The sequence below is a fragment of the Dreissena polymorpha genome, chromosome 3 (assembly GCF_020536995.1).
Source record: "Dreissena polymorpha isolate Duluth1 chromosome 3, UMN_Dpol_1.0, whole genome shotgun sequence".
In the NCBI taxonomy this organism is placed as follows: Eukaryota; Metazoa; Mollusca; class Bivalvia; order Myida; family Dreissenidae; genus Dreissena; species Dreissena polymorpha.
Genome location: NC_068357.1, coordinates 101,713,444 through 101,741,323, shown reverse-complemented (window position 1 = coordinate 101,741,323; position 27,880 = coordinate 101,713,444). Strand labels below are relative to the sequence as shown.

General features: G+C 36.8%; 3 protein-coding genes across 3 annotated transcripts; 1 reads left to right on the top strand and 2 right to left on the bottom strand.

The window, feature by feature from the left end:
* Positions 1 to 3,544: 3,544 nt before the first annotated feature.
* Positions 3,545 to 6,576, bottom strand: LOC127873904 (loricrin-like). Its single transcript, XM_052418014.1, has 2 exons — positions 6,417 to 6,576; positions 3,545 to 5,819 (listed from the first exon to the last, which is right to left on the bottom strand). The coding sequence occupies exons 1-2, from the start codon at positions 6,487 to 6,489 to the stop codon at positions 5,149 to 5,151; spliced, it is 744 nt and encodes a 247-aa protein (XP_052273974.1). The 5' UTR covers positions 6,490 to 6,576; the 3' UTR covers positions 3,545 to 5,148.
* Positions 6,577 to 10,873: 4,297 nt separating this feature from the next.
* Positions 10,874 to 14,045, bottom strand: LOC127870798 (slit homolog 2 protein-like). The gene has a single exon (XM_052413288.1). It carries the CDS (start codon positions 13,886 to 13,888, stop codon positions 11,270 to 11,272), a length of 2,619 nt encoding a protein of 872 aa, XP_052269248.1. The 5' UTR covers positions 13,889 to 14,045; the 3' UTR covers positions 10,874 to 11,269.
* Positions 14,046 to 16,150: 2,105 nt separating this feature from the next.
* Positions 16,151 to 27,167, top strand: LOC127873587 (uncharacterized). The gene is made up of 6 exons (XM_052417458.1): positions 16,151 to 16,346; positions 18,209 to 18,360; positions 18,882 to 19,069; positions 20,955 to 20,982; positions 21,355 to 21,580; positions 26,370 to 27,167. Exons 3-6 carry the CDS (start codon positions 19,065 to 19,067, stop codon positions 26,825 to 26,827), a joined length of 717 nt encoding a protein of 238 aa, XP_052273418.1. The 5' UTR covers positions 16,151 to 16,346; positions 18,209 to 18,360; positions 18,882 to 19,064; the 3' UTR covers positions 26,828 to 27,167.
* The last annotated feature ends 713 nt before the right edge of the window (positions 27,168 to 27,880 follow it).

The window sequence follows — 27,880 nt, the reverse complement described above, 5'->3', positions numbered from 1 at the left end:
GTCGCACTGTCGTCGTCGTATTGTCGCATTGTCGCCATCGTACTATCGCGTTCTGGCATTCTCGCATTGTCGCCATCGTACTATCGCACTGTCGCCATCGTATTGTCGCACCGTCGTCATCGGATTGTCGCACTGTCCTCATCGCATTATCGCATTGTCGTCATCGTATTATCGCACTATCGCATTGTCGCCATCGTACTATTGAACTGTCGCCATCGTATTGTCGCACTGTCGTAATCGCACTGTCGCATTGTCGCCATCGTTCTATCGCACTGTCGCCATCGTATTGTCGCACTGTCGTCATCGTATAATCGCACTATCGCATTGTCGCCATCGTACTATCGCACTGTCGCCATCGTATTGTCGCACTGTCGTAATCGCACTATCGCATTGTCGTCATCGTACTATCGCGTTTTCGCATTCTCGCCATCGTACTATCGCACTGTCGTCATCGCATTGTCGCCATTGCACTATCGCGTTCTCGCATTCTCGCCCTCTGGATTTTAATAACTAACCACGATGGCACTAACAGTATTCCGTAACATTTGGCCACGAACTCACTCATGTAAACAGCACGTAGAAGGCGCAATTGAAATACCGCGGAAATAGCGATACTGCGAAAATCCCGGGGCGAAAATACAGATGCCGTCTTTAATGTTTTGAAGAAATCATTTTTTATACAACCGTAGTTTGATTTATTAGGATAATAATTATAATAGGGTATCGAAAGATCCAAAAATAATCGGGAGGCAGGCAATACATATAAGAAGGGTTTTGTTTAATAAAAATTATGGTTTGAATAAGTTTATTGGGAACCATTCTATAGCTTATTTCCTTAAGGCCGGGAAAAAGGAAACATTAAGCTTAACTGTATGCAGGCAAAATCGTATTTTTCACGGAGAACGAACATATAATGCGAGAATATGGAGCGCAATTAGTAACAAGATAATGATGTTACGTGTCTTGAGGTATTTGTATACATGTGGTATAGCATATGCCGAGGGGTTTCTGATGCTTAAAAGTTCATGGACAGCATCGCGCAAATAGATGACAAGTGACAAAAAAAACAAGTTGCATAGGGATTGGTATGTCTATAGTTATATAAAAAAAAGTGACACAAATAATCAATCAACGTCCTTGCCCGTTAAACTACTAATTCTAAAAACAATAACATTCTTAAATCGATGTTGTTCTTTAAGAAAATGTATGCATTTTACAGCAGAACATTTTACACATCTAAATACATATCAGTGTTCATTAAGAACATTATATTAATGCCATTATAGTTACCACCATTGGTTGCCATCTAATTATATATGTAAACTCTATTGGTTCTTTTAGGTCTCTAAGCATTTTTGTGTTGTTTATTCTTTTGTTAATCTAAAATTTTGGTAAGTAAATCATGGCCCTTGCGAAAAAAATGTCTTTCCTCATAGTTAAACCATCGACAAAATAAGTTATCAGAATAATTGTAATTTTTCACTATTTTATTATTTAATCGAATACTTACACGGTCGATTGCGTTTTATGCATGGACACGGATCACCCATTAGAAGAGTAGGCAACTGCCTATGGGCCCCCGACTTTTAGGGGTCCTATGAGACCATGACGAAATAAAAAATTATTTACATACTAAGCATTCAACCCGATATTTTCGCGGTACTATATCACACAACACGTTGTTTTCTCGGTAATTAAAGAACAATCATTCGCGCGTTAACACTTAAATTATATATCGGATAAATGATTGAATATTCAAATATAGTTGACTTTTATATTTGATTTTTTATACATGTATATCGAAAATCCGTGGGCCACAAACGTGTCACTGCCTATGAGCATCAATGGTGCTTAATCCGGCACTTAATTGGCATTATGTTGTAACATTGATCCTTTAGTTAATGCTGACATTACACATTGAATTAAGTACTCCGAGTCTTATAAATGATAGTATTTTAACAAACCAAGTAGACATGATAAATTACATAATATTCATATAATAATAGGTCTAAAAGTTATCCTCAAGAAACCACACAGCAAATATTGATCCTACTTGTATTTCCGGAATTAGGAATTGATGGACCAATAGGAATTGATTCAATTTCATTTCGTTTTAATGCGATGCGCCATAATTATTCATATTGATTCGACAAATGATATCACCCCCAATCTTTTGATGTAAATTCGAGTGCCGGTAAAAGGTATAATAAAACGTGCGAAATGAAAGTTACACCGTTTCGTACCTCAATAAACAGCCTGGTTGCTTTTTACTTCAGAAAGCATGACATACCCATGTATGTCTTAACAATTCTACCTTTGTACAAATATGTGCTATAGAGAAACTTAAACTAATCAAATAATGGCTTATAACGTAAAGGGTCAGGAAACATACTTTACAGGCCAATGACAAGGAAATTCTTCCCTCTTCAAATTCCTGTGTTTTGTTCACACACAATTTGTTACTGCTTTGTTACTCTCGCACTTGATTAAGATTTCATCAGTGGACTGTTTCATTGAACTCAGCTGATTTTCTGATCCCAGCATAGGAGAGGGCAAAAAGGCGTTTAAGTGGGTTACGAAATCTTATATTTTCTACCCTGGTACGGCTCCCAATATAACAGCTCTGTCCTAAACTAAATTTTTGCGTTGTTTGTTGTTGTTTTAAGCGTTATTGTGACGCTGTTGATCAGAAAGAGGCAGATTTCACCCATGCATGTTTTATTATCCACTTTATAGATTTAATTTGTATTACCTGCTTCTTCTCAACTTTATCTTATCTGATTAAAATTATTTTCCTAAGTTGATTTACATTCAACATGTGTTCATAGCCGTATATTTAAATTGAAGTGACCGTCATTATGTATGCAACTGTATCATCGAGGAAAAGATCGAGCTATACTAGTTACGCTACCGCGTCAATCCTAAAATATTAACCTATGTGTGTCAACTGTTGTAAATATTAACTGATATAAATATGTTCAAATCCACTTTATATACAATTAGTTTTTATGCATATAATTTGATATAAAGTTTGCCTTTTAGTTAATCGCTTGCGAACAACTAAGGTTAATACCACGCGTTTCAAGCCAGTTTTCTTAACTACGACAAACCTGATAAGTGCCGCATCGATGCCGAAAAAAGAGTTGTATAATTTATGCCAGAGGTCAACTATAAATATCCACAAAAGGAAACATATGTGAATAGCGTGTTAAATGGAATATTTGTGAACGGAGCGTAGATAGAAAAGTATCAATAAACAATGTTAGAAGAATACGTGTCGCGGAAGAGAATGTTTATTAATGATTAAAATAGTCCACTATCTGCTGCGTCTTAATCACGTGGTATTTTTTCTCAGCACAGGTTATTCATTATCTGAGGCTATTAATAGATGCGGGAAAATAAAACTACTGCTGATCAAAGGGTCCAATACACTATAATGAGCCTGTTGCGTAACCTCGTTGATATTGCTTGCTAAGAAAAGCGGTGTTAAATTTGTTATGTTTCATGTATTCTCAATTGCACGGATGATACCAACGCAATAGTATAAGGTTAAGCTTGTTTATATTCATAGTTTTCAATTTATGAAACGTTGAACATAAGTTGCGAAAATGCTGACTGTGAAATAAAGTTTGAAATTTACATTTCTAAATAATTAAATTGAAAACAAAAGTTAAACTATTAAGTGTGTTTTTTCACTCGTTAGTCGCATATTCACCGCATGAAATGTGTGTTATTATAGTCAAACCACACATTAATGTTAGTAGATACAAATTAGACTAATTGCATGATCTCAGAAGAAGTTCATATCATATGTGGCCTCACATGGCTTATTATGAGTTTATTTTTCCACCATCGAAATATATCGTATGTTGATATTTAACACGCTGTTTTCTTTCGAAACATTCAAATCACACATTCATAGCCGCGTCTTGCGAAAATGGGTCTTATGGCGTTTCGAAAGCAAAACTGTGCTTATCGATAGTCAATTATGTTATCCCCTGAGGATTTAGTGATCGAGTACAGACGCTGCAATTCTGCGAGATGGATTTAAACGCGTAATTTTAACTGGGCCACAATTTGTGTCTATGTGTCGTTTGAACACGCAGAGAGTAGTCCGGAATTCCTTACATTGAACAGTGTTGCATCCTTTACGTTGCGCCCAGACACAGTGATGCAGCCAAATTTCAGGGGATTTCTCTCGAATCAGCTTATACAATATTCGAATATATTCATTCGTGTCTGCTGGCGTTATGTAGAGGTCATTAAGGCGAAAAGCTGGGAAAACCGCTACGCCAAAAAAGCGCACGAGTGTTCTATACCAATGTAAAGGTAAGAGACTGGTTGACACCATGTGAACTACTAGGGTAACACGTAATGCATCAACAACAAAGTAAGGGTAAACAGCGCTTTATGACTACCTAATTCGTGAGTATTAACTACTGCTCGCAGATTTATCTTTTATATTTATTTTCATCAATTATCTTATTGTATACTATTTTGAATTGTATATGGTGTCAAACAAAGTTTGTAAAGGGAATTTCCATCATGAAATTATATTCTTAGTGTGACAGGTATTCGATATTCCAACAATATTCCTTTAATATGATGGTGATTGCAAATTTTATTTTATATTAACTGGTTCTCATTATACCATTTTCATCATATTTCTAATGCTTTCAGAAAGTAAAAAAAACAACAGACGTGTTGTTATTTTGTCTAAGTTATCTCTATAACATAAATATGAGGATAATCAGTGCACACACATCTCGACATGTGCGTTAAGACAATCTATTTATAAATCTGAATGGGTTGTGTTCATTTCAAACTTGCGATTTGAAAAGCTATAACATAATTTTGAAAAATGAGTTTCTTCTAAGATCATGCAATAGCGAACAATGTCAGTGCCTTCAGCGCTTTGATTCATAAGTATCAACATATGTTGTGAATGTTCAGTCACATAACTACGGCAAACGGACCTTCTCGGTTCTCTTGAACATGGTGGGCCTATCTAAGCTTTTTTCAGTTCTAAAGGCACATACATATTTGCCAGTAACTTACACAGTTTTACATGTTAAGTCTGGTATAACTTAATACAGAATTGTGTTGTATTGGTTGTTCATATTTTCGTTTTGCAGCATCTTTACATATTTAATCGTAATCACCGTGAAAACCGCCGCCACCGTGACAACCGCCGCCACCGCCACCAAAGCCGCCACCACCGCAAGCGCCACACGCAGCACCACGCCCACCACAACCGACACCGCCAAAACCGCCATCACCAACTCCGATATGGCTATGATCAGCACTGTGCCCACCGCCACCACCGCCGTAACTGCCGTCACCGCCACCTACATGGCAGTTATCAATTCCGCCACCACCCCCTCCTACGTGGCTGAGCCCGATACCACCACCGCCTCCGCTACTGCCTACATTGTTATGATGATCACCGCGCCCACTACCACCACTACCTCCGCCAACACCGCCGTCTACATGAGTTTGATCAGCACCGCTTCCACCACTACCACCAACGCCTGGGTTACCGTGCGTTTCCGGCCCACCACCACCGCTTCCACCAATGCCGTCGCCATCTCTATCTCCGCCATGGTTTTCGTGCGTTACTCGCCAACTACAACTACTGCAATCGCCACCGCCCTTGCCATGGCCCAAATCAGCGTCTAAGTAACCAGCAGTGTTACCAGCGTTTTTTGCAAATGTACCACATGTTTTGCGCCCGCTGCGTGAATTATAATCGGCAAATCCATAGTCACCTCCTGAGAGGCTGTCTGAACGATTGCTCCCATACATCGTGCTGAATTTACCTGTAACCAAGTTTAAAAGAGATAACTTGAATGGATACATAATTTTAAAAGTAGTCGTATTTGAGAGTCCCTAATAAGTCTGATGATATAAAATGAAACTTCCTTAGCGGTTTAAACCAAAGCATAAAAATAGTCCGATTTTAGACCGAGGTACCACGAGTTCGAACACATATCGGACACTGTCTTTCTTAAGAGGCGTCTAGTAATGATTTTGTGGACGCAGGCAAGAATAATGTCCCCATTAGAATAAAACTTTAGGCACAATCGAACTCTCAATTTAAGTAAACACATGTAACCAGAACAACAACACACTAAGTCTTAAGAACGTAGTTTCCCCGCATCTATTTCATCGATCGTAAACGTCATTAAAATAAGAACATATTTACCTGATAAATACTTAGCGTAGTCAGTAGAAGATGATTTTTGGTCAATTATAAATCATATTCTCAATTGTGAACGATTATTTCATGTGCATATAGCAAAAACGATTCACCGTATTACTTGTCTTTGAAACTCATCATTTCAAACGGCCTATTTTATACGATGCAAACACGAATTAGCATAGTTAAAAACAGTTTTAAAAAAAGCAGTTCCCACCGTCGGTTCCGAATCTCTTTCCTTTTTTGGATCCAGATGTCTGTTTTTTCTTCCTACTACTCCTGTTACCCATGTCCTGCACGAATCGTAAATTAAACTGAACTAGTCTTTTTCAATATATTCACATGTTTAAGATATTCGCGAGCTACATCCTGCACAATGTTTGTTTATACGCAATTCAAAATTGAAGGTCATTATTTCGTAACGTGCATTCATGTGGATCGCATACACCACATCACTTCAATGCATAGTGGTTTTGGAGCATGGTTTTATTTACATGTAAGTATGCAAGTCCTTTTAATATTGACAAAATAAAAACACATGAACACTGGAGCGCTTCGAATCAACAACAGATAATAATAAAAGCATTTATGCACTGGGTGGAAGTAACAAACAAAACATATGCTGTGGTCAAATGGTCATTGAGTGGCCGTTATTATTATATAACAAAAGTTCAAAACATATATCAATATATACACCAATATATATAACTTAAGACATAAGGAGATTGAACAATTATGTTATTCGGTAAAATGTGGAGGTTTCTTTAGAAAATGGCCTTCCAAAAGGTATTACAAAATGTACTAGGTACAACAAAACAATTTATTTCCTGCAGGCAAGTGCTGATTTGTGAGGAGATTGGGGTGGGAAGTGGGTAAAACAAAATTTTTTCCTTTGTTCTCTTTGTACATCCGCATGGCATCTGAATGCGCATAATTAAAGATCGTTAAACTTCGTATGATTCCGTCATTGTTTACAGGGAATATAGCCAAGCTGATCCGATTTTTCTGTAGATAGGTTAAAGTCTATCTGATTGCCGTTCCTTTCACCATAAAAAACACTGATACGATATTGCGTATAGTTTGCATTTATGCACTGGGTGGAAGTAATAAACAAAACATATGATGTGGTTAAATGGTCATTGACTGACCGTTATTATTATATAACAAAAGTTCAAAACATATATCAATATATACACCAATATATATAACTTAAGACATAAGGAGATTAAACAATTATGTTATTCGGTAAAATGTGGTGGTTTCTTTAGAAAATGGCCAAAAAGATAGCTTTCAACGCATAAAAAACACTGACACGATATTGCGTATAGTTTGCATATATTTTTCAGTTTATTAAGGCCCATTTTTACAATGTAACACATAAGACACATACTCACATTTTGAAATGAAGTTTGAATTCTTAAGACCTTTCACTAAATGCATTTTTTAACACAACTATTACATTTAAAACTATCTAATATGCTTATGATATCAGCAACCAAAAGTTAAGTAATCGTCGCCGGGATTCGACTACTTTAAGAGCCAAATTAAACTAAATGTTAAACAGGAATTTTAATAGTTCGTAGGCATTGGTGTTGCTTTCAATTGTTTTAATACAATTGTTTTTATATCTAGTTTTTTCTCTCGGAAAATGTAATTTGGTCAAATTGTTAAAAATTTAAAATACCGGTTCACTTGATGCTCATTTCTTACATAAAACATTATACCATAAACATTTTCTATTATGCATTTATACCAGAAGAAGTGTGACGTTGTTTCAGAGTGCAATTAAAACGGATATATTGTACGCATTGAAGCTATGTTTAAAACTAACAAGAAACAAAATCAAAGCGCTGAAGGCACTGAAGTTGTTCGCTGTTGTCGTCCTTAATTAGCTAGTGCGCATTGCACAGGCTAATCAGTGTGCACAGGCTAATCTTATTTGACATGAATTAAGCCACGTTTTCCCTGAGAGCAGCCAATATGTACACATTTCAATGATAAACACTAGACTGGCCAATGTCGTCTTACAAGCTGGAATATACACTCGCTGCAGAAGTAGAGTAGAAGCATTTGTCTCTGCAGCGCAGACAGGGGAGGTAATCCGTCCTAGCATAGTGAGTTGCGGTTCTTACCGTACTTAAGGCTTCTAAGCACATACTGATTTGCAAAATATGGTCTGTCACATTACTGTGAGCTAACGCTCACACTAAAAAGTAATAACTCGTCACTTGCGCCAAGTAATTAACATACTAGTATGAGTAAGATGTGCGGTCATGCACACAGCTCTTCTTGAACTTAATACGTACCAAATTGAACTTAAGGAATAATTTGTCTATGTGAACACGCATGATATCTGTAGTGCGTTCAGTTACAGCGAACGTTCGCCAATGATCGTTCGTTTCCGATTCGGTCTTATTGAACGATAAGTTCGGCGCGAACGTTTCAAGATGGCGGCTCCCAGAAAATTGATTGCGATTTTGATGGAGGAAATTGCGAATAACAACATTTTATCAGAGGAAAGGTCGTCGGAAGACTTAATACTGACAATTTCATAATACAAAACTATAAATACCCGTATTCTTTTATAGACTTAAATAAAAGATATGTCAAAAGTAATAAAACCTATAATAATTTTATTATAATTAAAAGTGGTGTGGATGCGATAGTTTTATTTTTTATTAGCGATCGAAATTTAGTGTAAGAGGTGCATTGAATTAATTATAAAACAAAGCCCTAAAATAGCGAAATACATTACAATCTTCAAATGTAGTTGTAATTTTCTTTTACATTGAATGAATTTTCGTTTCGTTTACATTTACATTTAATGAAAATATTAATCAATTTTAGCATTCAAATGGAAAAAAACACATGCATATTTTGCGAATTGAACTGTCTTTGAATGTACATGTATATTGACAACTCTTTTGTAGTGATAATGAGCGATAAAAATCTGGCATTTTATTATACCATAAATCTATACATTTATTATACCCAAGTATTTTATATCCATATTATGATCAAACGCGATTGCTTGTTTTCACGATGATGTTTCGAACACTGCAGTAACGCACGATCTTTACACGTTATATTTGCAGGTACCCGTTAAATACGTTAATTGTGTAGCAGTAAATTTGTACAATATTTTAAATGTATTGTTATTATTATTGTTATGTTTAAGCTGGCTAATATATATACTTAATAGTCCTGTTGATCCATTTCGGACAAATGTACGTCTATTTTTTAAATATGTTCAAATATTTTATTAAAGCAACTGTTAAGTTTTTGGCTAAATATGCCAAGAGATGACATGGAGGTATCAAAAATTGTGTTTAATGACCAGACACCTGCGGTTAATGACCCCATACAGAGACATACAAGTATAGGTCCCTGGGTTTATGACACCCTGTTTTCTTAGTAATTGTCTGGACAGTATCCGATCATATCGAGATAATCGGTTTGTGATGAACAAAGGGGCAATTAAACACTGGGTGGTTAAAAATGCTGAAATAAAGAGTGTCAAAATTGGTGTGAACAATTAAATTAAACATTTACATGTATCAAGAGGATTTAGTTAATCTGTAACAAGGTAATTTTTTACAGACATATAGGTTCAAATCAGTTTCTTTATGTTGATTACATAAAATCAATCAATTTGTTGTTTGTTTTCGTCCTTATTTGTGTTCGTTCATTGGATTCTATTTAATCTAAAAGAATTTCAATTTCTGAGTATTGTGTTGTTCTTAAAAAGGGTCGCGAATATAATTGAAACCTTATCACGATGCGGTTCATCAAACGCAAACAATAGAAGAATGGCCGCAGTGTTGACGGCCAAAATTTGAGCATGCGCAAACTTGACGTCATTATCGGAATCACCAAAACCTCCTATACACTTTGTTTATAAGTCAACTCATTTTATGTACTACACAAAAAAGAAAAAATATCGAAGTTACACTGAACAACAACGACAACTTATATGACCGCCATCTTGGTTTCGCTAGCGAACTATAGCGAACTACCTCCCGAGAGGGTTCGCTTCGGTTCGCGAACGTTCGCGGCGAACCGAGCGTTCAATAGAGAACGTTCGCGACCGTTCGCGAACTATAGCGAACGTTCGCTGTAACTGAACGCACTACTGATAACAGAATAATATCAAAGCGCTGGAGGCACTATAGGTGTTCGCTGTTGTAAAATGTCGTCCTTGATTAGCTTGTGCGCATTGCACATGCTAATCAGTATGCACAGGCTAATCTTATTTGACATGCATTAAGCCCCGTTTTCCCTGAAAGCAGCCAATATGTACAGATTTCAATGATAAACACTAGACTGGCCAATCTAGTCTTACAAGCCGTTAAACACTATTAGTCATATAAACCCTCTGCAGTGTACCAGTGGTGAACTATAAACAGGCAAATGTGGTGGTTATCTTTCCATTTGTCGTCTGCTGCAACAGGCAGCGGTTGTCTTTCCATACCGTACCTAAGGCTTCTAAGCAGATACTGATTTGCAACATATGGTCTGTAACATTAGTGTGAGCTAACGCTCACACTAAAAATATTATTCACTCAAATAATGTTTTTTTTTAAATAGTTGTTACACTTTAATAAGTAATGATATGTGTACACGCTTTAAAACTTCAGGGGCACAACGATTATAATTAATAAAACAAATCAAGCACTTATTTGAAGAATATGATCTCATTTGTCATCTTTTACATGTAAATTCGCTATGCACTAATATTATTAAAAGTATTATAAGCAACTATATTCGATCAAAATCTTTTGAGAGAATGGGAACACTTTGACCGTTTTATGCAAAGTACAGGATCACAATTGTCTCATTCGCAAATATTAAGACCTTTTTGACATGTTTGAATATACGAATAGTGGTATTTGATGATGTCGATATATGTCAGTATAATAAAATGTCGCTTTAATACACATGCCTTCCAGTATTTACACCGTTGCATTAAATATCAAAAGACCTTGCAACAAAACACTTTTTTACAGGTGCGAAAAAATATTATATCCGAATGTTCCTTCATGTATAACCTTTACAAATGGGTCGTGTCAGTCAATCAACGTCAACGTCTAGTGTGTACACTTTCATTGTGGTGTCGACTTGGTTGGTGATGTCCTCGCTTGCCCGCGACGTTGTCGAACCGCGTTCTGCGCGACTCAACTTCCGGTGGACCTTGGTTTCCGGTTTTGCGATAGGAGCGGTGCTGGCAGCCCCGCTTTTGATAACGTAACGCTTGCCGTTCAGTTTATACTCCGCACAGTTTTGCTGGCGAACTGGATGGCGTTTTAGACAGTATTTGAAAACAACCAGCGCTATTAGCAGCATAATTATGATAACGCACAAAGCGGTACCGATTGAAATGCCAATCGTCTTGAAACTCGAATTTACTTTAGACTGATTTGCAATGACTGTTACATCGTCGAGAGGTGTCACTTGGGTTGGTCCGATCGGTGCTTTTAACGTTGTTGTTTGTTTTGTTACTTTGCTGACTTCATATGTAATACGCTCGTGGGATTGTATGCTAGTACTATGGTAGGATATGGGGTAAGTGGACCTTTTTGTCGGGTCGTCGTAATCCGGAGTTTCATCGTCTTCCCTATGGGTCGTTTCGTAAAAAGCCGCGGTAATAGCGATTTTATCCAGATCAATGTCTTTGTAATCGCCGTGTTCTTGTGAGTCGTATATATCAAAATATCCCCAATCGTTGTCAAAAACGTCATCGTTGTTGCGGTACACGGTGGTGCTTACCACGGCTGGATCCTCTGTGCTGTTAGAGACGCTTGCAGACAGCAGCTCCATAACGTGCCTGTATATGTCCTCACTACGAACGTCACCCAGATTACGAACGTTCGTTTCTAACGTCGATTTGCACGCGAATGATCGGAAAACAACGTGATCGCCAGCCAAGATTTTGAGACTTAATACGTCTAAGTTTTCATCACAGTCAAAAATGTTTCCATGGAGATCAATACTCTGGAGACTTCCGGCAATACTTAGAATAATGTTAACATCGCCAATACTGTTCAGTTTATTGTTTCGTAGATTCAAGTGTTTTAGATTATCCAGGCTGAAGTCGCCGGCAGCAATTGACTGTATAAAGTACTTCGCTAATTCCGGACTCTCTTGGATTATAAGGTTTTGCAATTTCGGTACTTTACTAAAAATGTGACCATGTATCCTTGACGCGTCGACTTGAACGAAAGACAGGTCTAGCGTGAGTACGTCTTTTAATCCTTGGAAGCAGTCCGCGTGTATGGCCGTAAGATTTAATCGATTCATTGACAACACTTGAACATCATTAGAAAACAAGAACGTGTTGCCTTTAAGTTCCGTTATAGGGTTGCCTCCCAAATGTATCTGGGAAATATTCCTAATGGGTCTAAACATGTTCATGGGAATCGTCGAAACGTTATTGTCCACGATGGACAACACGTCTAATTCCGTCCCTGACGCAAAGACGTCTGCGGGGATCTCGTTTATGTTGTTGTTGTCGAGAAGAACTTGCTTAACAGACATAGGCATTGGAACCGGAAACACGGTCAGTGAGTTGTTGTGTAGAATCACGTGACGTAGCGACACCATCTGTGCTAACGCGCCTCTCTCGACGGTCGTCAACGCGTTGCCATCCAATACAAGTGCGGTCACGTTGATATAATGCTCCGTGTCCATGCTTGTAATTGATTTAATGCTGTTTGACGATAGCTGCAGGAAAGACGTCGACCTAGGTAAGAAACGTGGGAAGTGTGCCAGCAGATTGTGTGACATATTTAAAACTTGGAACTTCGTGTGGTCCAGTGGAAGAATATTATTGACGGACATCAGCCTATTATGGGCACAATGCAACGTTATCAGATCCAGATTGTTTCTGAAGGCCCCGGGCTCAATTTCATCAAGGTGGTTGAACCCTAATTTTAAGTGTTCGAGTGCAGGCGATTCTACGAAGGCATCCTGGTGAAACTTTTTAAGAAGATTATGATCCAGTTCAAGTTCAACAAGAGAGGACAGACCGAGGAAGCTCCCGTCGATACTCGTTAAACGGTTGTGGGAAAGGTGAAGGGTCTTCAGCGCAGACAAGTTGGAAAAGTTACCGTGTAGTAGAGAGTTGTTTCGGATGCTAATATGATGTAAATTGAAAAATCCCGTCTCGTCTTGTAGAGAAATAGACGTGAGTCGGTTGTTGTCTAACATAAGCATTTCAATGTAAGGATGTCCGAACAATATGCCGTCAATGGTCGACAGACGATTTCCTGTCAAGTCCAGATATCTTAAACGATCTGGGCCGTCGAAAACACCGGGTGGCAGTCGCGTTAGTTTGTTGTCAAGCAGTACAAGTTTCTGTAAGCGTTTTGCGTGCTGGAACGCTCCGAGTTCGATTTCCGAAAGACCAGTATTGCTCACAAACAACTCCACTAACGCAGTGAATCCGAGTAGAGAGGTTGCATTGATTTGTGTAAAAGACGTGGCGTTGGTCATAACAAGTCCGTAAACACTCCGCTGCTCGGCGCCTAACTTCGGAATCCATTGGACGTGTTCGCCGCTACACGAGTACAGATACACGTTCTGTGCTATCGTTTTTTCCGTGCATCCTCCTTCCGGCCTCTCTATATAGGAAGGCGATACAATCGTTAATAGAGTTACCAATAAAATCAAAATAATACTATCGATGTTCATGACTTCCGAGTAATTTATGACGATTTTGTGTTAAACGTTCTTAAAATCCTTTGCCATTACGCATTCGCGTTAACTCATTTAGCAAATGTTCCCAAAATTTGCAATATATTTATGCAGCACTTTTTTTGTTCACCGTTATAGAAAGTTGATTGTACAGTCCACTTAGCGGCTAGACACATCGGCATCAATTACCGTAAAGTACGTATGTTTGGCGTTTGGACTTATTTGAATTTACATGTGACATTATACTTCCAGAAGGAAAACAAATAAAATCACTTTGTACTCGTATTATCGTTTTATTAAGCAGTATTTCGTTATAATACATTTAGTGCCATTACAAAAGCACTCCGAGATAAATAATAGCGAATGTAATTAAGGAACTTTGCATTCGCGCTTTCATCAACCAGACTTTAATGTAGAAAACGTTTCATTGAAGTGGTCTCTTTTTGAGCCGTGAGTTCCCATTGTATGCTTGTTCCAAATAAAATAGTTTTTGTCATTGAATATATTTTTCTCAAAGCTCTCATACATCTAACGTTTTCAACAGATCTGCTAGAGCATAGGAAATATGCATTGTCATTGTGTTAATGTATGTATCGGGATAGGGACACATTCATTTGATATGCTCCATTTAAGTTTGGTAAACGTTTTTTAAACCACATATGTATCGTGCGGTAAATCGTTCATATCTTTTTTTAAATATGTGCACATTAACTGCAAAGCTTAATGCGCCATACATATCAACACTGTTGATTAAAAGGTTACAAATGTACTTTATTGTTATATCGCAAAGTCCACCTTGATTGTTAAACGTTTTAATACACCGATGACCGTGGTAAACATTTATTTTTTTAATTATACGTATTTGAATATAGCATCGAGATGTCAGCCATCTGTTTTTATTACAAAACACGTGTCACCAAAGCTGGTTACTGAAACAGCTGTAAACAAATACTTTCTGATTGGTATACATACACCAAAATTGATATTCACAAACATTCAGTGGTTAAGGTTAACCTCACATAACTAACAATGCTATATGCGAAATAGTCTTTGTCGTGACTGAAATAATTTTACAAATAGCTGCCCCTTAAAGTCAAACACTTCTCTTAATGAATTGTCCAAATCCGGTTCCGTTTGCGTCTATGTGAAATATACATGTATACATGTACTTCTCATGTGCAGAGGGGTTTGGTTTAAAAATAGCGAAAGAGGGAATGAAAATGGTGTATCACTGAAAAAAACTGCCTTACTATTATTTTGTGAAACATGCTGTATAAAATATTTACAACGTGATATTCAAAAAGCAGGAAATATATGCTTTTATAATAAAACTATTGACGGAAACTACATTAATGTTTTTCAATTTAAATGCGGGCGTGTGTCACTTCCACGACCTAAAAGCGCGCTAATGCTTAATTTCTGTAACGCCCAGTTTATGATTTTGTTTATTGCAGAAGCCAACGCAGGGATACTTGTTATTTGATACAGATCGAAGTGTTGCGATGGAGGCCACACTAGCTTCTACTCTACTGTTGCTTAATATCCGGTTTAATAGTTCTGCTACGGTCATATAATACTATGTTTGTATGATTCGTACGATTCTCCGTAAATTAAATTGTTTCCCATTTATCAAGAAACACACTGCATTTTGTTCATATAAAACAACTTAATTTACTTGCAAAACGCAATAAAGTGCGTACAACCTGTTCTATTTGATGATCATATAATACTTGTCTTATTAAGATTAAAATTAATATCAAGAAGGCATTACAATCGTGAACATGCTTTTTAATTGAATTTAAATGGTACAGATGTGCATTAAAAGGAACAACAAAAACGGATTGTGTATGTATTAAATGCGTGCTGAATTACTCAATAATGGCAAAAAGTCATAAACAATAGTATATACCTATCTTTTACGAAGCATTATTAATTTATGAATTATTGCGACGTAATCTACTACAAGTCCTTGCCTGGTAATTAAGAAATAGGTGAAGTTTAAACGCAATAAACGTTGCTATAAAGCCGACTTAATTGCATGTCCATTTTAAGTTGTTTCTTATTTTGCTTCCGTATTCTACCACAACTCGAATAAAGTACGAAAATATAATATTACTTATTCATTGCGATTGATTTGTATTTGAAGGTACAATATCTTCTCGTATCTGCGGTACACTATATATTTATAGTTTTATACCGGTAATCTTACTAACACAGAAACGTCTGGACATCGATAATTATCGGAATGTTCCGACAGTTCTAAACATTTCGTTTTGATTTGGGAGTGTTACAGAGGTTAGAAAATATAAATATATTCGGTATGGTGGTTAATTGAGCAATATAAACATGTTATACGAATGTAAATACTTTGGATAACGTGTATACATAAAAAGTGGGTTTCCGCTTAAAATGGGCTGCAGTAACAGCACCAGTGTCCGTCGATCAACCTTCAAGCGTGAGTATGACAGGACACCTAAATAACTGTATAATCTTTCATATGTAAATGTTATTGCAAGGTTTAAACTATCAGAACAACAATAACATTACATTACTATAAAATTGAGCTTCTCTCCAGACTAACTCGGCTTAATGGATGTGCTTTAAGTTTCGTCAAAGAATCAGGGACGACCCTTTTCGCTTTTATGGTATTTTTTGTTTAAAGTATGTCTCTTCTAAACGAAAATCTATTCGGAAAGTGTCGTCCCTGATAAGCCTGCGCGGACTGAACTTTATTTGAACCAGTAAAGCACAATAAGTAAGGACAAAGATCCTCTATTTTTAATTTTATGAGGTCCACTCCATCCTGATTTCAAAATAACATTATTTGGTTTCATGTAAACCTTGTTTCTGAAATAAAGACGCACCTATAAAATTGAAAGAAGTTGGCTTAATATTGTTATTAATAGTCCACGTAGCTTTTTTCTTTCAATAAGCATTCAACATCACGAAGAGAGTCGAATTCTGTGCATTTTAATGTGCTACGTACGTAACTTAACAAGAACTCATTTTCCTTGACAGGAATGAATAATATTGAAAAAACGTATTTTTATATCCATTAAATGTCTATTGAGGATTTAAGTCAAATTTAATAAACACGGATGCCATTTTTCAAAACTTGTCGGGCACACTGGTGATTTCTTCAATGTGAGCATTTGTAATAGCAGAAGTAAAAAGCATTGATTAGCACTGCAGATTACGCTGCAGATTACAACCAGAAACAATGTTATTTGTGTAAGCACAGTCGAATGTTGTATTGTATCTTTATTCTATTTATAAAATATGCTTAAAGAAAATTTAATAATAATTTTCTTATATAAAGTTTTTTAACATTAATCAGAACTCACATAATTATACGCATTGTGTTGCTATTAGCTTCATATGCATTTAAATTAACTTTATTTTATTTCTTAATACCCCCTTGTTTACAACAACAACTGATACGCAAACCAAGCAGAATAAACAGTCGGCTAAAACGGAAATTATTGGTTTGCAATATTTTAGCGCATTTATACGACTTAAAACTACAATTGCAGCATTTAACTCGTTTAAACCAAAGCGGCTGATATTTATAAAACGAAGATTATTGGGTATGTGACTTAGATTTTAAAGTATTTAATCATAGTTTATCTTCGACATTTTTTAAACAACTATAACTTCGATGACATGGATCTAAATTAAAATTGTGTGCTTTTTCGTCCAAGCTATACGTTTGACCACATGCAGACCAATTTCACCATCAATAACTTTTTTAACTTGACATGAATAATGGTGTGATATAATAGGCAATCTTAAAATGCATGTAATGCAATAAAGCATTCACATGAACGAAAATGTTACGACTATGTAATAGATGTAAATATCAACCCGCCATCTTTATAACATAGACATCAAAATCTCGCTTAAACCTACTGAAAAATCCTTTGCAATCACCTACTGATAATATGCATTTTTTATGGTTACCAATTACTTACCTTTCGTACTGTTTTGTTTTTTATTGGGTTATTGTAGGTAAATATTGCGAGACCATTAAAGACTTAAGTAATGACGTCATAGTAATGAATTTTTTTTTATATATTATTTATCGTGTTGTGTTGTATTAGGTAAATATCGTGGGACAATTAATGAAATGATATCATTAAACAAATGAAAATAGACCGTCCTCTTTGACGGTCCGTTTGATTGACTGCACACTGCTAAGCGCTACATAAACCATGTTTCAGGACCATGATCCTCAATGGTATTTCATTCGCTGCCCCTTAAAAATCACGTAACTGATACTAACTAACACTAATGTACAAGTCTTGATACAATTTCTAGCTTCCAGTCGGCCATGTAAGACGGGCTATATGGTTTACAGTGATGGAAGCAACAAGTGGAAAAAGGTGTTCGTGGTGCTGTTCCAGGACTCCATGATTGCCTGGTTCGAGTCGCCGAAGAAGAAGACCCCCATAGCGTATACCGTGCTTAAGGTAAGCATTCCGTGAAACGCTGGCCCGATATGCTTGTGTTCGACTAGCTTAGGTAAACATCACGGGAGGTCTAACTCGACATTCAGGGCGTGTTAAAAGAAAAACTATCGGGTTAACGTCTTTGGCATTTCTAATTAGAAGCTATTGTCATAAGTGAGTTTTTAATGGTCGACAATTCTACAGATAAACCTTTTTAGTTGATATAAACTGGCAGCACGGAACATATCACCACAACTTTTCTAAGTAAAGTTCAAATACATGATTTCTGAATGCCTGAAGACAAATGATTTCACCATTATGCAGCGTGGCAGTACGCTAGTGGCTTGCTTAATAATATTATAAAACGTTTAAGTGACAGAAAAACACGTACGTTTATCACGAACTGTGCATGACAAATACAAATAAAAAAAAATCGTAAATGTTCGTTTTCTTGACGAGTACATCGATTTCCATATGATTTACTGTTGACGGAATTGATGTGTCCGAATCACCAGCATGAAATGCGCAAGCTATATTTTCAGGACGTCTGCAGCATGCTGGTAGTGGGACCCGTCTGCAAGCGGATCCCTAACTCTCCCCAGAAGATCCCCAAGAAGTTAAGCTTCAGTTACATGATAGCGTTCCCGCAGTAGGTCCAGCAAGGGACGCCTTGGGGAACCATAGCCATTCCTTTGCATTTCTTTTTGTGTCCCAACGGGGATGCCATGGGGTAAATTTGTATGCTTTCATTTTATGACGATTTATACATTTTTCCTTACGTCTGTACCATTTTTGTTTCGCACGTAACTTAAAAAATAGAGTGATGAACATTTGCTATTATTTCAACCAGAGTGAGAACTTGTGTACCTCCGTAGTTTGATCATAAAATGTTCGACTTATCCTGAGTTGCGGCCCATTTTAGCTTATAGATACATCTGCCCTGCGTTCGCCCGTGCGTTTGAGGTTTACCTTAAATGGCACGTTTCCTCTCAATAATTCCAGCACAGCTTCGATGCTTGAATGGATGTTATTATATGAACACTTTCAACACACCACATTTCAAATTTTGCTGATGTCATATTGACCTATATGTTGACTTGTAGTAATTCAGAAGATACCAATTCTTGGTAAACAAAAAAATGACTCGTTTCATATAAAATCAACGCCGCGTGCTACAAAGCTTTATACTTGCATGGATGGATCTATGAGCACCCTGAAGAAGGTCCATATTTCTTGGTTCAACCAAAATTACGCCTTTCGTATATCATCGATAATCGTTCATACGATTTTTTAATTTATGTGGATAAACTCACCGTCATCATCTGATCTCACTTTCGACCTTGAAATTATTTTGGAATAAGACTAATTCAGAATTTCTAAATATTTAGATACACTAAAATAACGCGTTTCTTCTAAAATCAACACTGCCTGGTCCAAAGTTTTGCTAGTTGCACGTTTGTTATCAGTGCACATTCTCACCACATCCAAATCACATGACCTCACTTCGACCTTGACATTGAACTACGTTTGGACTTGCAATAATTCAGAAGCATCAGTACTCCTGGTTATTGCAAAAACGTGATTCGTCTAAAATAACTACTTCCTGCATCAAAGATTTGATTATTGCATGGTTGACATATCCACATCACCTGGATTCATTTTTATGTTCACACTTAAATACGTTTGACTTTGACCAATGAAGAAGGTAAAACTTGTCGGTTATCCCAGATTGAAGCATTTATTCAAAGCATCATCTTGTTAAATTTGTGTTGCGCGTAACTCAAAAAGTAATGCGTCTATATGGATTAAACGATCCTGGAGGGCTGGCATTTTACAAACATATTAACCAGCGAGTGAATTTGAGATTTTGGTTCAAAGTGTTTCGCAAAACCTGCAGTTAAGGCCCGTTTATATTAAAACAAAACACTTGTTTCGCACGTTACTCTATTAAATGGCTGTTTGTGGGCTAACTTCGTTAGAAACATATAAACCAGCATGCAAACCTGCGCACTTCTGTATTTTGATTCGTATGTTTTCGGTACAAACGGAGTTGTCGTCGCTTTTGTTCATTTTTAGACTGGCGTCGCCTTTGAGTCATATGGTATTGCAATCACAATTTACAAACATATTAACCAGCATGTGAAGTTGCGCACCTCGATATTTTGGTAAGGATATTTGCTACACAGCCGGAACTATAGCCCCATTTTTAGCATTTTTTAAAAATTTGTTTCGCGCGTAATACCAGTCTATACCAATGAATACTGCCGCTATAGGACTGAACCTTTACGAACATAGTGTGCACCAGCGTGTGGACTTGCGCGATTTCAAATTTAGTATTTTCCCCGACATAAGTTGAGTTTGCAGACAAAAGCGGAATATAGGGAAAACCGCACCCTGCGGACTGGTTTCAAGTTATATAGCGTTCGTCTGCGTGTGACCTATAGGCTAACATACGCGTTTGGCCTATTCAATAAAGGACATATCAAAATGTTTTGGTAAATTAACAGTTTTTTTAAATAATGCATATCATCAATTGAATTTCATAAGTCGAAAATAAAAATCTTACAAATATAAAGACGTTTAAGTTTACTGGTATGTATATTTTATACTTGTAGGTCATGGATGACAAATATATCTGCCGTGGTAAGTAGAGTTTTTTCTTCAACAACATGTCTTAATGTTGAAAACTCACGAAATATAAGACATATCATTCAATGCATCCATTATCTTTTTTATATATCGTTGTTGCATTTGAACCAATGTTTAACAAACCATTAATTTAAACAATTTCTGCTTATTTTACAAAGTCAATTTAATTAATTTATATTTAAGTAGTTATACTATAAACGTTGCATTTAATCTAAACATATTTTCTTAATTTTGTTTGTTGCTTAGACTTCTATTCGGACCCTTTTTAAGATACTTCATTGATTACTATAGTATTTAAGCTATTGAGCTATGGTGGTAATCTTCTTAAAATACAATAAAAACAACAACAACTGAAACCAATTTAAGTTACCACCTCCTGTGGCGAGCAATCAGAATATGAACGGGCATCCCCCGCCCCCGGCGTATTCTAACGGGGCTCCCCCGCCTCCATACAGCGCCGTCACCCCAAGCGTCCCGCAGTACCAACAGCCGCCCGTGATGAAACCTGGTCACCAACAGACGACGATTATAAGCAACGGATACCAAAAGCACGGGAGAAAAAGCTCGAGCGGTGGTCAAGACTTCACTCATGGTATATACACATGCGATTGAATAGCTTATTGTCGTAATGTAAGACATTCACTACCGCATTATCGTAATGTGAGGTCTCTGTTTCGGCATTATCGATATGTAAGACCTCCAAAACATCAGGATATTGATGTAAGACCTTACCTACAAAATTAGCGTAATGTAAGACTTTCAGTTTATCATTATCGTAATGTACGACCTCCACTTCATAATAATCGTAATGTGTGACCTCCTCTTCAGAATTGTCGTTATTTAGAAACTCCTTTACAGTATCATCGTAATATAAGACATCAAGTACAGAATTATCGTAATGTAAGACTTAATTTACAGAATTGTCGTAATATTGACCCCCTTTACACCATTTTTGTAATATAAGACCTCGAGTACATCATTATCGTAATGTAAGACCGTACCTACAGCATTTTCGTAATTTAGAACCTCCTTTAAAGCATTATCGTAATAAACACCTACCGTACAGAATTGTAAGACCTCCTCTACAACATTGTCGTAATGTATGACCTCATTACAGCATTATCGTTATAATATTTATAAAACCTCACCCTAAACATCATTGTCGTAATTTAAGACCTGCTTTACAACATTATCGTAATACAAAACTCCACTACGGCATTATCGAAATGTAAGGCGTCCCTACAGTAAAGTCATTAACAACAACTTCATTATCAAGTGCATCAAAGTCGTTGTCACAAGTAAAAGCATATGCAACAGAACAGATTTGATTTTTGGAATTCTGTTTCGATTATAGGCTGCTATCTTTTTATTTTAGGCCAAGTTTGATTTTTTTATACTTGATTCTTCGGCCTCGTTGTCACAATTACAAAATTTAAGAAACAAAAAAGGTTTACGTTGAATCACAGGAGAATTAAATGTTATATCGTACTTAAAGTTGTATTGAGATAATTCGTATCGAAACTTCGTTTTGAAATATAATCTCCGATAAGAAAATTTGACACGGAAAGTAAAAGTAAAAAACCCTTTCAAAAATGACCCTGACCCTGAGCATGTATGTAAGGTTCGTGACCTATGCACATCTTTTCAATGACATATGTATACCTTACCCCAAGTTTCATGAACAGTTTTCAAAGGGCATGAGGTATAATGTATGCAGCTGAAACAAAATGGAAGTTAGAATATTTAAGTTCAAATTCGCATTGTCCTTGAGCCGACGAGACAGATCATGCATTCTGCATATCGGCTTAATTACTCAAGTCAAGTCAAGTCAATTTTATTTTGTTAACAAAGGCCTCCGACCCAAAATACATAGTTATACATTATAACTTACTATTAGATCATAACAGACTTGTGTCTAGAACATGCTTATAAAAATGCATGCGGGTTGTGTTAATATAGAATGTACATTTTTAAGTTATTGATATTTTTAGATCTTAACATATTTGTGGATAGAACTTATCCACACACACGTACACACATACACAAACAACAACAGCACAAACTAAACAGATGCAGTGTTTATATATCGAAAGTATTTGATAAGTTATTGATATTTTTCAGTAGATGATAAACATAAATACATAACTTGTTAGCATAGTTTCATCATTAGAGCTCTTTTTAAAGTAATGGGAATCTAGCGGTGAATCGCCCGAAGAATACTAGTTATAAAGATAATTTAATCGTATTTCATTGTATGTGGTACACCTGAAGAAAGCATGGTATTCGCAATCCAGATATCGAACTTCGTTTGTAGAACAATTTACTACATATTCTGTTTTCTTGAAGTACATTATTGCTTCTCCTCAGTTCGATTTGTAATTTGTGGTTTGAGGCTCGAAATTTCGAAAAAGCTTTCTTATATTTTGGCGTTAAATCAATTGATAAGTTCTTCTCTGTGTTAAGTAGGCTTTTGTAATGTTTATAATGATGATATCGACTCGAGTTTAAAACGTCGCCTTGCCATTTTGCGTGCAGCAATCAATAACGCGTATCTTAAAAGATGATATAAATATGTTTTATCACCAACATCTTGACTTATCCAAGCATAACCAAATCCGTATGTGAAACATATATTTTTAGTTTCGATGCCCAGCAGATTCGCCCAGCATCATCCAGTGTTTATAATAGTTAATAACAATTTCTCGGATAACGATGCGCTGGCATTCGTAAAAGATTACACAAATAACTAATACAATTAGTAAAATAATTTACACACAATGGATGTCTACCAAAGTCTCCCAACATAATACAATTATTTGTGTTATTATTAAATTAAGATTTTTTTTATCAAAAGTGGTTTGAACAGTTTGGATTGCTTGTTCTAATCATTTCCCCACACATGTATTTGGGATCCGTAACAAAGAATGGGGTTTATTATGATATCACAGATTTTGAACATTTCGAGAAGCTAAAAGTAGCCAAATGGCCTTTGAAAGTTATTTATTGAGACTATGGCCTATCGTGCTTTTGGAGCTAACTTATTGAGTCCCAATTCCAATGATAATGAAAGGGTCAAAATAAACCTCACATACTTGTATACTGGTGTTGTTTTGACTTCTTTGCCCCGAAAATACCAAAGTTCGGTGCCTTTTAGTACTCCTCCATCGCGAAATACAATTATCTCAGTTTTATTGAGATTTACTTCTATTGCTACGACTATGTTTTGACAGAATATAGCAATTAAATTAATTCATTTAATTTTAGTTTTGTTTCCGTGCAATTTGCAATGTCGTCAGCACACATTAAACAAATGATGTCGGGAATTTGATAGGTGAAAAAAAAACCCAACCAAATCACAGTTTTCACGCAGAAATATAGATAAATCGTCAAAAAGTTCTTAAACATAGCTTTCAGAATATTCAGGAATTTACCATGTTAGCCTTTCCTTTCAAGATATTTAAATAATTTAAAATGATTAAATGAACCATTTTTTTTAATCAACATATAAACAATAGAATCTGTCTTTCTTTTTCGATATATATTTTTGTACATTGCTTGGAGGCACAAACATTTGTCAACTGTCGAGTACCCACGTCTGAAGCCTGCTTGCGATTCTTCAATTTTATTATTGTTCTCGGCCCAATGGTATAAACGTGTATTAATTATTCAGAAAATACTTTGAATATCGTATAAATAACAGAACTTAACGGATCCTACGGAATCCGGATAGTGCCATCTATAATCTCGCCCTTCTTTCATCAAGGGCGACTGTCGCGCAAAATATCGCTTCGTGTGTCTAGTGTCGCGGTCTGAAATAAGACCGCGATGCACGAGATTCGAATAACATGGGCGATATTTGAATAATAAAATATTGTGCATCGCTTCGTGTGTCGCGCAAAATATCGTGCGTCGCTTTGTGTTTCGTGCGTCGCCCTTTCAAAGCGAGACACGACACATGAAGCGATACACGATATTTTGCGCGACAGTCGCGGCGACGCACGATATTTTGCGCTACTGTCGCGGCGACGCATGACATTTTGCGCGACAGTCGCGGCGACGCACGATATTTTGCGCGATACACGAAGCGACACGCGATATTAAACACGATATGTCGCCTTTTGGGCTACCTACACAAGGGCGTTATTTCGTGGTACATTCACACGCGTCGCTTCGTGTATCGCGCAAATTATCGTGCGTCGCCGCGACTGTCGCGCAAAATATCGTGCGTTGCCGCGACTGTCGCGCAAAATATCGTGTATTGCTTCGTGTGTCGTGTGTCGCCCTTGATGAAAGAGGGCGAGATTATAGATGGCACTGTCCGGATTTCGTAGAAATGCTTATGTAATTTCCACGGTCATTAGTTGTTCCCGAATTATAAATAGGACATATTATGATGGTTCTCTAAGAATCGGAAAAAATTACTTGAATCGAGAATTTTGTAAAAGAGTTTACATAGATACGGTGTTATTTCGTTTGAGGTATACTTATAAAATTCCACGGGAATACCATCAACACCACACTTTTTATTGTTTGTCAATTTGGACCATGACCGTTCAACTTCTTGTACGGTAAATGGTTCATTAAGGTCCTCGATGCATCAGTTAATTCTGTATTTTCAGAATTGTTAATTTTCAAAGTGTCTGTGTCATAAAGTAGTTTACTAAAATATTTGAATGTATACGCGGTTTTATGTAAGTACGTTTTATTTTCCTCCAGAACATAGACGCATTGTTTCTTACATCATACAGTTGTTTTCTTTCACGACGCAAAAAGTCTAAAAGCTTATTCTTACATGTAGTTTTACATTCGTTCCTCACATCTTTATATTTACGCCAATGAGCTTATAAATAAGGAAGTCGAAATTAAAGTAACGCCGCGTACTTAGCTCGCTTTTTATCGTCGCACGCAGAGTCCCTAAACCAATCGGGCTGCGTTGCGTTAAAGCGGAGTGATCGTGCTTACATTTGCTATCAAGCTGTTGTGTATAATAGTGTTATTCGTTTTATTGGATTCGTTAATATCGATGATTGCACTGTTTGACTAAAGGGTTTTCTTAAATGTGGATACAAAGTCATGCATTCTGTTATCACGCAATTTAAATCGGGATAACGGGTTCGTGGTACTTGAATTATGATGTGTTTGAGACGTTGTTGCTGTTACAACGGATTTCAAGTTGATTCGCCATTTGTATCGGATTAATAGCGGCAAAGCTATTTCCAATTTTATCTTTATTTTGCCCAGGCATTTCGTATGTACTATCGTCATAGTCGATTTCACCTTAAGAGTTGATCCTAGTTTGTTTTAAAATAAAGTCTTTCTAAAGCACTTTACGTTATTAGTGATAAACAGTACAACTGACGCGCTTGTTTTTGTCCTTACAGGATTTCTGGCCGGCGCCGTTTTAGGGTACGGTTTCGGCGGCCCGTGGCGTTGGGGATGGGGCTGGGGTTGGGGCTACCATCCTGGGTTCGGTTGGGGATATGGAGACTATGATATGGACGTTGACGTCGATGTTCACGTTGACGTTGATAACGTCGACATATGCGATGACGCGGCAGACTTTGGAGGGGGCGATTTCCAGGATTACGACCCGGGGCAAGGGGACGTAAATTTAGATGCCGACGGCGGGGGCTATGGCGGTGACGACAGTGGCGGTAGCGCATGCGGCGGTGGTGATAGCGGTGGTGATGGTGGCGGTGGTTGTGGTGGAGGCGGCGATGATGGTGGCGGCGGAGATGGTGGTGGTGGCGGTGGTTGCGGCGGCGGAGGCGATGGTGGTGGCGGCGGCGGTTGTGGTGGTGGATGTGGTGGAGGTTGTGGCGGTGGCTGTGGTGGTTAGAGATACTTGGAATGACAATGAAATGCGTCGATGACTTCACGTATTTTTTAGAGAAAAATCATTTACGAGTGTGTATTTGCTGCTATCCGCAGACTATTTGACACAAGAATTTGAAAAAAGCAGCTTTATGTGATCTGTGATATGGTATTTTATATTATTTTTTATATTCGATGCACATTTTATTTTGAAATATATTAAATACAGTTTGATTCCGTCCCTAATTATATTTTTCAAGCAATGGAAGTATATACTGGTATAAAAAGTATATATACTATCTAGTGTTTCAATAAAAATCAACTCACATGTGTATTATTAGATTTATAATATAGCACGTAACCAGGGCAATCGTGTTTGTTCTAAAATTGTATTAGTTTCCACTGGAAAACTATTTAAATAACAAAACTGTCCATAGCAACGACTATACTTTAGTGTGTTTTATAGCTCCAAAGGAGCTAGTATATAGTAGACGCATCGTCCATCCGTGTTTAAATGTGTGTCGAGAACTTCAAAGCAGTACTCGTCTTTTATGTGAACACTCAGAATTACAAGAAGCATACGTATATGTGTCAGCTCATATTTTATATTATCAAAATTATATTAAAATTATTGTCTTCGTCGAAGATTTTAAGAAGGGTTTTGACCTAGTTTATTGCGATGATTCTATGAAGCGGGAACATTGACTGCCTATATATTTGCAGTTCATGAAATGCTACTAACAATAACAGGTTATTATATAACAATTATTGTCGGATATTAAAATTTGCATTTTAAATCAAAATACGCATACACAAAATAACGTTAAAGACACGTTATATCTATTTATTCTAGTACTGAAAATATTTTAGAAAATGGTAATATGTGTATGTAAATCAGAATGATAAGCTTATTCATATAAACAAATGCCTTTGATCTATCTTACCAAAAGCAACACTGCCAACGTAATTTTAATAACGTCATTCACGGGTAGGTAGTAGCATACCTGAGTCACGGTATTATCTTTGAGCCCTTCCGTAGACCTAAATATGTTTTCTGTTAAATGTGAAATAAATTAGC

Bases quoted from the DNA above. Each gene is read 5' to 3' on its own strand.
- LOC127873904 (XM_052418014.1), bottom strand. From the start codon at position 6,489: ATGGGTAACAGGAGTAGTAGGAAGAAAAAACAGACATCTGGATCCAAA. The intron at 5,820-6,416 runs GTGGGAACTGCT...ACTTGGTTACAG, and splicing joins AAAGAGATTCGGAACCGACG to GTAAATTCAGCACGATGTAT.
- LOC127870798 (XM_052413288.1), bottom strand. From the start codon at position 13,888: ATGAACATCGATAGTATTATTTTGATTTTATTGGTAACTCTATTAACG.
- LOC127873587 (XM_052417458.1), top strand. The intron at 20,983-21,354 runs GTAAGTAGAGTT...AACCAATTTAAG, and splicing joins TGACAAATATATCTGCCGTG to TTACCACCTCCTGTGGCGAG. The intron at 21,581-26,369 runs GTATATACACAT...TTGTCCTTACAG, and splicing joins TGGTCAAGACTTCACTCATG to GATTTCTGGCCGGCGCCGTT.